Source organism: Agelaius tricolor, unplaced genomic scaffold (genome assembly GCF_023055355.1).
Source record: "Agelaius tricolor isolate 1412-34295 unplaced genomic scaffold, bAgeTri1.0.p SCAF_3, whole genome shotgun sequence".
Lineage (NCBI taxonomy): Eukaryota > Metazoa > Chordata > Aves > Passeriformes > Icteridae > Agelaius > Agelaius tricolor.
The window spans coordinates 47,781,917-47,793,977 of NW_027269263.1; the positions used below are offsets into that span (position 1 = coordinate 47,781,917).

General features: G+C 35.1%; 1 protein-coding gene across 9 annotated transcripts in view; it reads right to left on the reverse strand.

The window, feature by feature from the left end:
• CADPS2 (calcium dependent secretion activator 2) overlaps nt 1-12,061 on the reverse strand; it is a 284,338-nt gene that overhangs the window by 28,901 nt on the left and 243,376 nt on the right. For 5 of the 9 annotated variants that reach the window (XM_071423750.1, XM_071423746.1, XM_071423748.1 and 2 more), the window contains 6 exons: nt 11,722-11,877; nt 9,433-9,580; nt 8,400-8,414; nt 5,800-5,874; nt 2,342-2,425; nt 2,195-2,227 (listed from right to left, as the gene is read on the reverse strand). In XM_071423750.1, the coding sequence (XP_071279851.1) occupies nt 2,195-2,227; nt 2,342-2,425; nt 5,800-5,874; nt 8,400-8,414; nt 9,433-9,580; nt 11,722-11,877 (511 nt within the window). The remainder of the gene's footprint in view (nt 1-2,194; nt 2,228-2,341; nt 2,426-5,799; nt 5,875-8,399; nt 8,415-9,432; nt 9,581-11,721; nt 11,878-12,061) is intronic. The other 4 variants (XM_071423752.1, XM_071423747.1, XM_071423749.1 and 1 more) reach the window with 1 other exon arrangement.

The following is a 12,061-nucleotide window of genomic DNA, read 5'->3' on the forward strand; positions in this document are numbered from 1 at the left end:
CTCTGATGGAGGTGGGGCACAGGGGCAGAATGCCATTGTCTAGCACGTGCAAGTCTGCACATATTTGCAACTACATCAAAACAAAGGGCTGACAGTGGTCCATTTAAGTAACTTTCACACATGCAGCTATATGGTAAGAAAGAAGAAGAAGAAAGAAGACAAGAAGAAATTTTACAACATATCAGGTCAAAATAAAACCATGAGGCATTTAATTAGCCCAGTGTAGGGTTGCTAGGTCACTGTCACACTACCAAGAACTCGGTGTACATTCCTCCCTGTGTGCTGCCCCTCACTCCACTTCTCACTTCAGCTGTGAGCCCAGGTGATGACCTTGTGATGTGACGACTTTCAGCCTCCTCTTACAGCTGGAATTTTTTGCTTTGACATCTGGTGATTTTAAGCCCTATTCAGACTGGACAGCTGCTGTCAGTAAGGGCTCTTGGCCTCAACTGCATCTTCACAACGAAAGAATGTGAAGAAGTAAAGCTAACCGCCAGCCTATGAAAACCTTTCAGTCGAGGTAAAAAGACCTCCTGAATTTGAAAATCTTTGCCTGGTCAGATCCACAGCTTCCCCGAAGCACAGTTTACATGTGTAGCTTACAGCTGTGGGACTACAAGTCCAGTTGAAATGCTTGGCTGTGGGAAAGGTGTGTGAGAAAGCTTGGAAATGAAGATATTGTAACAATGCAAGGATCTTGATAGCCTGTCAATAATCTGGTGCTTTCTTCAAGCCAAGCACCACCATTCAGTGAATGTGAGAAGGGCAGTGGGGCTCCAGCAAGCTCTCCCTGCTTGCCTCCCTCTTCCTCTGGAACAGTGGGTGCATCCCTGTAGCACTGATTTGTAATATCCCACTGAGCTGGTGGCAAAGGTATTTTTCAGTCTCATTTTTATTCTGAACTTCAACATCAGTGTATTCAGGCCAATGGTAAAAGACTTTGATGTCTCCTCCTCATAGATATGTAATTTGGAGAGTTTTCCATATTACCTGAATGAATTTCTAGTTTGTCCACTAATTTTTCTTTAGGCCTTTGGGTCTTAGGTGCCTCAACAAGGACCTTTTGTGGCAGCTACACAGCACAATGTATTAACAAAAGGTAAACTAAATTAACTGTATTTGATATGAGGTCACTCCTTTGAATGAAAGACAGCCTACTTTTATCTTTTTTATAAAACAAAAGAGCACTTACAAAGGTAAAAAATACCTAGGCAAAAAAAAAAAAGTCTGAAAACATTATCTGAAAACAACAGAAATGTTACACTTTATCTTATGAATAAAACAAATATAAAGACAGCAAAATAACAAATTCCAGAAACAGAGATTTTTCCTTTTATTTAACATGCATGGACTGAAAAATAATTCAGTTAAAAAATAATTATTTAAGCTTGCATTTTTCAAGAGAGAACTGCTGAAGGTTTTGCTGGCCACCACACGGTTTAGCATATCTGGAATTTATCTATATTTTAATTTAGTATTTTTCATTTAAAAAATAATTTTCACTTATGTAATAATTGTAGTCTTTTTTTGCTGTGCTTGGAAAACAAGATTTTTTTAGAACTGCATTAAAAAGGGACGAGAATGCAGACTTATGAGAGAACAAGTGACATTGACAGTGAAAATGACAATGTTACATAACTTTGCTTATTTAAAGAAAAGATATTCTAATCTCATACTCTAATAAAAATATTTTAACAGCCGAATTTTGCCTTTACATATAAAAGAGCTCCAACAATTTCCCCTTTATTTTTTTTACTTACTGCACAACCAATGGTAAATCAAATAGGGATTGAGCAAGCAAGGGGTTAAACAAGCAGACCTGAGTCCTGAAGTAAGAAATCAAGAAATAATGGATATTATTCAAGTATGATGCTTTTACTTGTTGCTTATACTACATATTTGAACAATTTATCACCACAAAAGAGTATCTAAGTTACAATCCTCACTCTTCCACAACTGGAAAAGTACATTGAGAATAACCTTTCCACAGTTTGCATTGAGAGTTACTTATTGCACAAGGGAAATGAAACGTCCTCTCAGGGTTGGAGTGGCTGTTTAAATATTCTATGTAAAGCTGTAATGAATCTCTGTAGGAAAGCAAAATGTCAACAATAAAAAATGTGAGCTAAAGCCCCCCTAATTTCTGAATTAGTATGAGCAATAGAATAAATAAATCTAAAAGGGTTACACTTACCGGAACATCAACATATTTGGCAGCTGCTTTTACCTTTAGAAAATTAAGCATAAAACACACAGTAAGTACTTATTACTACAAATTGCACACAATTTCAGAATTATGCACAGAAAGAATAACAGAACCTTTGAGAATCCAAACACTTACAGTGAATGAAACTAATGATGAGAAGAAAGTACCTTCATCATATCTTGACAATTTAGACAGCACACCTTCTAACACTGAAACGACCTGGAGGAGAAGCACAGAGAAAAATCTAAATGAACAGTGTGAAAATTAAATATTTGGAGTGAGAATGTGAATTTTTCTTCCTCATATTTGTCTCGATCAGCAGGGCAACATGAACTGTAAATCTGATCACTTTCTCCACCTCACGAAGTGCTGAAATCAAGGATAACCTTCTTTCTGCACCTTCACTTATTGATCAAACAGATGGAAACTGCTGCACTACTGCAGAAATAGAAACCCAAAGTGTCTCCTGAGGCAGGCCTGCTTTGAACACAACATTGCAGCCTCTAGAATGTGGTTGAATATAGGAGTGTGTGTACCCAGCATGTATTTTGGGTAGAAATCACATGTTATTTTCTAGGACCACAGTTTCAAAGATGATGGAGCACAATTGCTAAAGGTGGTGATTTTGATACCTGGTTTCTTTTATTTTTGCTATTAAACAGAAAACCAGATTTCAGCTGAAAGTGTAATAGCACTGGTTTTCTGTCAGCAGCATGAGCTGTTGAGCTGCTATTCCGTGGCCAAGAAGGTGGCAAGAAAATGTATGCCCAAAGTCTCTGGAATGATGTGGTTTCTCTCCCCTGGACTTTCACCTGCTAATGTCTGAGTAGCGTGACTCCTCAGTAAGAGATATGAATAGGTGTTTTTGACAAAATTTTTGTTCTGACCAAAAAAAAAAAAAAATCTTATTAATTGCATTAATGACATCTTTAATGTTTAAACTCCCCAGAATTTGCCTTAAAGCAAACAAATTCCCTTTTCACATCCCTCTGTAATGTTACATTGCTCAAGTAATTCACAGTATATAACATAAAAAACTGCCAGCCATTGTATTCATGCACATTTATTTTACACATATAAATTGCTTTCCAGTTTATAAAAAGATTGTTTTAAAAGTCATCCCTTGCTCCCAAAACAGTCATTCCCACAACCAAGAGTATCATTTTATGAGTGTGAGGACAGAACAAAATTCCATCTGGCATGCTGTTAATGGGCCCTGTAACAGTGTCACAACAGTGTCACCTCCAGAGGAACTGAGATCATCACTTTACAATAAGCCCTGCTCTTAACAGTTCAAGGAGCAGGAGCAAGTGCAAACCTACATTTGTCATTTATCAATCTAACCTGTCATATTTACAGTGATTAATTAAGACACTGGTATATAGGTGCCAATCAAAGAATAAATCCCCATTGCAAGAGAGACTGGCAGTTGTTTCTGCGCCCGCTTTACTAGACCAGCTTTCTGCTGAGCAGTTGCATGCCTGTGAGAAGCTGCTGTTCATACTTTAACTCATTTTATCTGATTGAAAAGGATTCTTTCTGCAGAGAAGATTATTATTGTGCAAAGATTGGCTAAGGAAAAGGCTGATTTCATAAACAATGTGGTGTCCACAGTGCCAGCATACGAATCCAATACAAGTGGGACACAAAATAACAGACAGCAAAACATTTCAGCATCTAGGATGTCTGTTTAAACAAAAGGCTCAGTTATGTAGCTGGAAACTTGTTTTCTGAGATGTCAGTGTACAGACTTGTGAAACTGTAAAAGCATTTCTGCACATGCCTCACGTTCTATGAATTGGTTACCCTGAGACACACTGTGCTTTGCTTCACTGTTTTGTGCTATTCCTGTGAATTCCTGAGTGCTTTAGACTGATGTGTCTTGTGTAAAAACTGCCCAGTACAGTTCTTAACAAGAAAACCTCACTGAAAGAAAAGTATTATTTTCAGTTTCACAAGTGACTTGCAGCTAAAAACAATGATTGAAACACTTATTCCACTGAGACACAAAGGAGGTAATAAAGAGGTAAAGGCTGGAAAATAGTGAAAATATATTAGATGCAAAAGATGAATGCATATGGGTTATCATGCACACTGATGTGCAATTTTTTCTGGCCAAAACTAAGAGCTAAACCTCAGCCTTCCTTTGTACCCTCAGAAGCTTTCTGCTTTGAAACAGAAGCAATCAGGATGTCACTGGTATTTCACATCTCAAGTGAGGAGACCCTGGTTAAGCTGCCAGTGATCAGCCAATGACACGGAATATTTGCTTTCTGGTTTGAGATTTCAGCCTCGAGTATTACTGTGATAACTAATAATGCAAATCCCTCTGTATTGACAGCAGTTTTCCCTAGAATTTCTTGCACATACAATATGACTATATTCCTCCTTTTTTATAATCTCAGATATTAAGGAAAAAAAATCAAAAAGTTTAACCTTTAATAGCACGATTTTTTCTGATTAAATTCCCCTTTCTTCCTCTTCCTTTTCGATAACACAAAAACCATAAACTGGAAGATTACTTGGGAGCTATGATAGGCAACATGTAAAACTTGAAACTGTTGAATTGAACTGCTTATAATTATGTTTACATCAAAACTTCACTTTAGACCAAAAATGGTTTAAATGCTTCTACACAGTTATCAATAAGTGGGCATATTTATTTTAAACTTCTATAATGATTCTACAAAGCCTTTCTCTTCAAGTAGGAGTCAATCCAAAAAGCAGATTCCCATCCCAATCCCCCCTCAGCAAGCTGTGACAAGCAAAAATAAAGGCATGATGAAAATATGATTAGAGTCTCACTTTTTGTCACTAACTCACAAATTGTGAATATATGGCTTATTTATCCTACTTTGAAAATCAGATATTTCTGGGTAGTTTGAAATGTACAGATAACAAAACTTATAAAATCTTTCTTTTCTGTCATTATTTGCTGTTCCCTTCAAACTATTCGGGATGGAAACATTTTTTTTAGATCAATCACTTAAGACTTTTATTGGAATAGAGGTGCTACAGAAAGACAAGACATTGTTTAAGTTTTTTTCACTTATTCTCCAAGTCCTTATGTCAAAACACATTTTATTTTTAAATATAAAAGCCTAAAAAATAAATTTCAAGGAACAACAACTTATAAAATATTTTTAATTAAATGCTTTGTGGACCAAAATCTCATTAAAAAGTTAAATTGAAATTCTGGATATTGTCCACCACCAAATACAGAATTTAAATACTAAATGATAGGAAGAAAGTTCTCATGTAAAAAATTCAACAACAAATAACACATAGTATTATATAAGACAATATTGAAAAAATTTAGTCCTACCAGTTCGACAAGCTTCTAGCAATTCCTATCTACTGCAGAAAGACAGAAAACAAACTTAATTTCAATAGCAGGCTGCGCAGAAATTGTTTACTCAATTGTTATAAAATTTAATTTTGTAAATTCAGTATTAGTTGCACAAATAGTATTTACAAATCATGTTGTCCCCTAAAATTTTCCTGCATATAGAGAAACTGTGTGATATCTGAATACATCTCCAAAGTTCAACCATTTTCTGCTACATTATAAATTAAAATGTAAATAGTTTTACCTTTGAAACAAGAAGTGAAATAATTTCTTTAACAGTTTCTTCAATCAAGTCATCTATTTTTGAATGGTATTGTTGCTGTAATTCAAAAGATAAAAAAGCATTAGCATGTATATGAACACACACTTTTGTCATAAGTCATAAATGGTGCAAAGCTGATAACCCTGCCAGATCAGATTTATTTAAAATTATAATTTTGAACATCAGAAGAACAAACCCTTGAAAATGATCCACCCAATCAACAGTTTCTTACATTCTGTGTTGAAAATTTTCCCATGTACACTGTTGAGTTAAGCAGCTAATGGGGTTATTATTTAGATGAATTGAGTTCTTATACTTATTCAGGCAAAGGAATGTGAAGGATAGTTTTTGTCTTCTCCTATATAATTAAGGTGGCCATGTATTTTTTTCTAAAGAGTTGGTTTAGCTGGAGAAGCGAAAAGACTAGAATAAGATTTAATTAATACAGCATTTCATGTCTGACAACTCTCATTCATAAGTTATTTTAAATGTCCTCTAGAAATAAAATGAGCTCCAATTGTTCATCCTGAAAGAGCCTTTCTGTTACCACAGTGAGCTTCAGTTTATACAAATCTTACAATATGCTCAAGCAAGGGCAAAATTAAAATTTCATCAACAAAGCAGAATAGATGGTAACAAATTAATAGGCCATAGAAGGCATAATAAAACAGACTTCATTCTCCATAGACTTTTTCTATTGATTTTTAATAAAGAAGGTGCCTTTAAGTAAATGCTTTTAAAATAAATCCGAAAGACTTTCTAGATAATCCTACCGAGCTCCCTTCTGAAATTAACGAGAACTAGGGATCCCATTCTGTCAAGGAGGCACATCAATTTAAACAGTAATTCTTCCTTTAGAAACATTTATCTGACAGCAAAGATTGTCCCCAATAGCCACTTCACAGAAAATGTGACTTGTAAAGACTAACCCTATCTTCCTAGTTCAAGGCTACTTGGAACAGCTAACAGCATAATGCTTGGAGTAAAAGTACTGAGGTCAGTGTAAACATCAGCCTAACTTAGCAGCTGCCAGCTGAATAGTTTTCAGAGTTCTAAGTTTTTAAAGGCATTTTTCATCTCTTTTAGAGTTGCCATACAGATCAAAACATTCATTCCGATCTGCTGAATATTTTTAGGAATGATTTTCTAAACAGCACAGATCTTGAACTTGGGTTAAATTAAGAGAGAATAAAACTATGAGATGTGTTTGCCCACATACATGTGTCTGCTACAGGTACTAGCACCAAATATCAATTTTTGCTTCTAATTTCTTTTCATGTTTAAGGACACTTGAAAAATGTAAATACACAACTCAGACAAACAGCTGAGGTCACACTGGAACAGTAAAAGAGCATATTAGAAATACATCAAAGAACTTTCTACATTTTCATATTTATTACATTCCAACCATATTAATGTCTTGACCAATAAAATACTGCCTTGATCTGCTAAGGGGTCTAATCACCCCAAACAGTGTGTAATGTCTGTTGCTTACAAGCCTTCAGAAGGCAATGCTTTCTTACTCTCTGGAAACCATAAACAATTATTCTCCCACTGATGAATGTCAAAACTATATATACTCCTGTGATCCATAAAAAAATCAGTTGTCCCTCCCAGAAAGTGCCTGCAACTTTATCTCCACAGTACATTAAATTAATGGATTTATATATGTAAGACCAGTTCCTATTATTTTTCTGAGTTATTTTTCCTTGTATATTTTCTTCCTTTCTTTTTTTTCTTATTCTTTTTTCTCACCACAAACCAAATGTAATTTTGTAGAAATGGCATATAAACAGTAACTTCACTTCTGAACAAGGCAAAAAGAAGAACTGAATCAAGGTTCCAAAACCATGACATTTCTTTAGAAATACTTTTAAAATTACATTAGTCTGATTTTTTTCATGATTTATTTTGAAAACCATGAGATCATAAATATTCTAACCCACTCCTCTTCAGTGCTGATCTCCACTAAAACAGTCACCCTCAGCAAAACAAAACTTCAGATCCTTGTGGAAGATGATTTGACTCTGGGCTTTACGAAGGTGCTGAACTTAGGCTCCCAGTGGACTGGCTGAGAGTGCAGGAGGCATGACCCAGAGCAGGAAAGAGGAATGGCCCATCCTGGAGAAGGGGGTCATTCTGTCTGTCTGCAGGGCATTACAGAGGTACTGGCATTGCCTCTACCCAAAGCAGCGCGTGCTCGTGGGTGTTTGCAGGTTACTGCTCACACACACATGAAAGGTGAAATGGCAGCATCAGCTCAGAGCAAGAGCTGACAGCTGTGGTTTATTTCTGATGAGCCTCACTGAAAGATGAAAGAATGCAAAACTTTGTGACCTGGTAAGACAGGACACTGAGTCTGAAAAGCAGAAAAGTGAAGGCTTCATCTGGAATGCCCTGAAGGATGAACAAAGAAAGAACTGAGAAGCTGATGATCAGTCTGTTGCACAGTCAGACTGAAGGAATTCTGAGGGCCTGGCTAAGAAATTAACACAAAAAGCAACATTACCATTTAAAATAAAAGGTGGCTGTTAATATTCAGTGAAAAAATGCAAATTAAAAAACAATGAAAAGACACTTACCCATTGACTAGCAAACTGGTTCGTGTCACGGAAAACCAAAAGGAAAAATAAAGACGACAGGGTGGAACAGGAAAATGATGAATGTCTCATTGAATTAGGAAAAAAAAAGACAATTACATCGAATATGCTCACTTGAAAAGATCAGTCAATGAAATGAAGAACACAGTATAGAAATGCAAAAATCAACTGAAAAAAATATGTCCAAATAGTGTAACTGTGAAGATGCCTAAAGCAGACATACATTTTTTGTTGCCAAATTCTGAAAAATGTTTTTACTGTCTCTTCAAAACCAAATCAAACAAATTACAAACCAAATGCATTAGCACAAATGCAAGAAAGACCAGTTTTAATTTTTGCTGGTGGTCTCACCAACCTACATAGCATACTCTTTTCATTTCACAGATTAATCCTGCTGAGAGTGACAACACAGGAGTGATGGAAGTCAGTGAAGTTTACATTTCCTTCAAAAGCACATCAGTGCTCCACTGTGGAGTACCTACAGTCCTGGCAGCAGACTACTGCCAAAACGGTCCCTGTCCTTGGAGACCAAATTAAAAAAACCTCATTAAACTGCCTGATTATTTCTTTCCTCTATTTCCAGCATATTCCTAGGCATGAATGCTGGGTCTATAATCCATTTAAAACCAAACCTTACTAAATTAAAACCTGTCTGCAAAGGACAATATTTTGGCTCTATTTTACAATTACAAAGGAGTCCTGAAGTGGGCTCTTTTTCTGTTGCAGCCCGAGAGAAATTCCTGGAGGGGCTGTGAGTCAAGAAATCCTCTGAATGTTCAACACACTCACAGGTCAAAGCAAACAAATTACAGAAGCACTCTGTGTGCTCTCTGGTGGAAGATGAGGGGTTGTGTCTTTGCATGATGCTGCTAGGGATCAGCTGATGCACACTTCTGTACCAACAGAGCTATCTGCTGCATCTCAGTTAGTCTGAAATTAATCTAAGGACAGTCTGCAGTATGAGATGTTTCAGACCAACCAATCACAGGAAGCAAACATTCAAAATTCCACTTACCTCTTGCCCCCCATCCAGTATACAGAGTTTAGCTGTCTGTTTCTTGGCGTCAACTAAGACGTTAAACATTGTGCACAGGTAAGAAGGTATACGCAGGTCTGTTGATTTGTTTGTCTTTTGCAGCTTCAGCTCAAATGCAATTCTTGTTCTGTTTATTAAAAGATGATTTATAATATGAGTATCTCTGATAATTCTGAACAACCACAGTAAACATAAAAATCTTACTGAACATGTTGGCTTAAAAATATACATATGCATGAGAACACTTTAGAATTAAAATTCTGTAAATTCAGAATATCAGCCTTTCAATAAACAATTGCACTGATGGTAATCTCAAGGTTCTGTATTTCTTTAGTGAATTCAGTTGAACAATAAAAGTATTATCTTCTTGCTTTCTAGATAACAATATGTTTCCTTGTGTTTAATATAAAGCAATGAAAATACCCCTTACTGTCCAGCTTTTCTATGCTAAAATGCAGTTTATTGTATAAAATACTTGCTGCTAAGAAATATAGTGAGAAATTCCTCTTCTAGCTTTCACAGAAAAAGAATTTTAATAAAGAAAATGAGTTCAATATTAAGAAAATACTAATATTTACATTGAAAATGATGACATTTTAGGAGATGCACTTTATAAAATCCCTATTTTTTTCTCAAAAAGTGTAAATAAGGAGCAATGTCACTGAAATAAACTGTAAATCAACATATCTAAAGATAAAATGTTTTATTTTCACCCTTATTTTTATATGTGGATACCAGAAATTCACACAATATTTTTAGAAGATGGGAACAGAAGAATCCTATTCCCATTAAAAAAAAATTTAAGATCATATTAATATCACAAGAAGAGTTATAAGAGAAGAATTCCACCATTTTTTCTGTGTTGCTACTCTAATCTTTATTACCTAACATACAGTATCTTTGACCACACAAAAACATAATTTGTGTATTAAGACTGGTATGTTATGTATTAAGTCTAAAATATTAATTTATTTTATAGTCCTGTTGATAAGACAATAAAGGTTTTTTTTTCCAACTCAAAATCAATATAATCCATGTATAAGTAGCACTGAATCTTTTTGCTACTCTGTTTTTTTAGACTATGATTATACTAACAGTCTTGTAGTCCTTTAAGATTTCACCATTTTTCTAAGATTTCTTAGATAACTGCAATTGATTGAGCATCTATGCCAAATTCTTTAGAACAGATGGATTGCTTTAATTTTAGTGTTTCCTACCTTTCTTTGTTAGAGCTTTAACTTTTATTCCATTCCCTGTATTACTGCCCTTTCATAATAAAACAGAAAAGTTCTTTTAAATGTTTCTGGTTTTTTAATCATGATTTCATCACTCCAGCTCTAGGAACAGGCTCATATCCTTAGCCTGAGGTTCTACCTTTTCCTACTGTGTTTAGAGAAGATAATATAATACTATGTCATCTGTAAAGATTCTCTGCTTGTTTAGCCCTTCTTATCAATATTGTACATTTTTTGATTAACACAAATTATCTACAAAATTTATTTTCCCCATTCTATTATTTTTTTTTAAAAATCTGTATTTTTATATGTCCAGAATAAGCTTTCTGAAGCACCTAATTGTAGATCTCTGTAAATTTTCTAGACATAGAGATATTTCTTCTAAATTCAGTGATATTTACTGAAAGCTATGGCAGAGGTCTTTTCAGATCACTTATAATTAAGTTAAAAGAATATACCAATAATGCTAAGATACAGCTCAAGGAAAACCAGCACTATATTTTCTGTAATTTTCAGATATTTAGCACTATAAAACTTTTAGTTTCAGTTGGATGACTATAAGCTAGCCTTCTTTTGTTTGCTGTACAAATGCAGAAATATTGTACAGTCTTTGTTTGTAATATATTTCTTAGAGACAGTACTTTAAAATTGAAGAATTAAATAGTACTATTAACTGAACATGAAGAATAATGTAGTAAAGGGAGAGGGAAATGTGCAGACAGATTTATTCTAGCAGAATTCTGAGTTCTGTTAATATTTTCCACTAATGTGGAATAGAAAAAAACAAACTTGATTTATTAATTTCCAAGGGTCTATTCACAACAGATAGAGAAATTCTCCTTGGTATTTCCTGGATGTTGCCAAATTGCTGATTGCCAGATACTGGAAATAAACAGAAGTCATGATCTCTTTAGAACTGCCCTGATTCCAGTGACAGGATTCTGGTATAGCTATACCTCTGCAAGCCAGCACAAGCCCTCCTGTACTAATTTTCAAATCTCTCCCAATTTTTAAGTGATCATTTCAAGTGTACCTTTTAACGCAGGCTTCTATCATGTCGGTGGCCATGAGTTTAAGTCTCTGCTCTAAATGGTGGGCAAATTCTGGTTCTGGCCAGTGAAGATCAAAAACAAACATCTGCAGAGCATCCAGTTTCCAGAAAAGATCTTCTGATGTAGCTGATCCATTGCTAAAAGAAACAAAACAAGCCCCCAAGAAACAGAAGATAAATGTATGGATGTCTATCCCAGTTGCCACATAATTAAGGTAATAAGATTTCCTTATCACACCACCTTTTTCCTTCATTTCCCTGTATCTTTTATCACAGTAGCTTTTATTTAAAAAATGTGAAAATGGTAGTGGGAAGCTTAAAA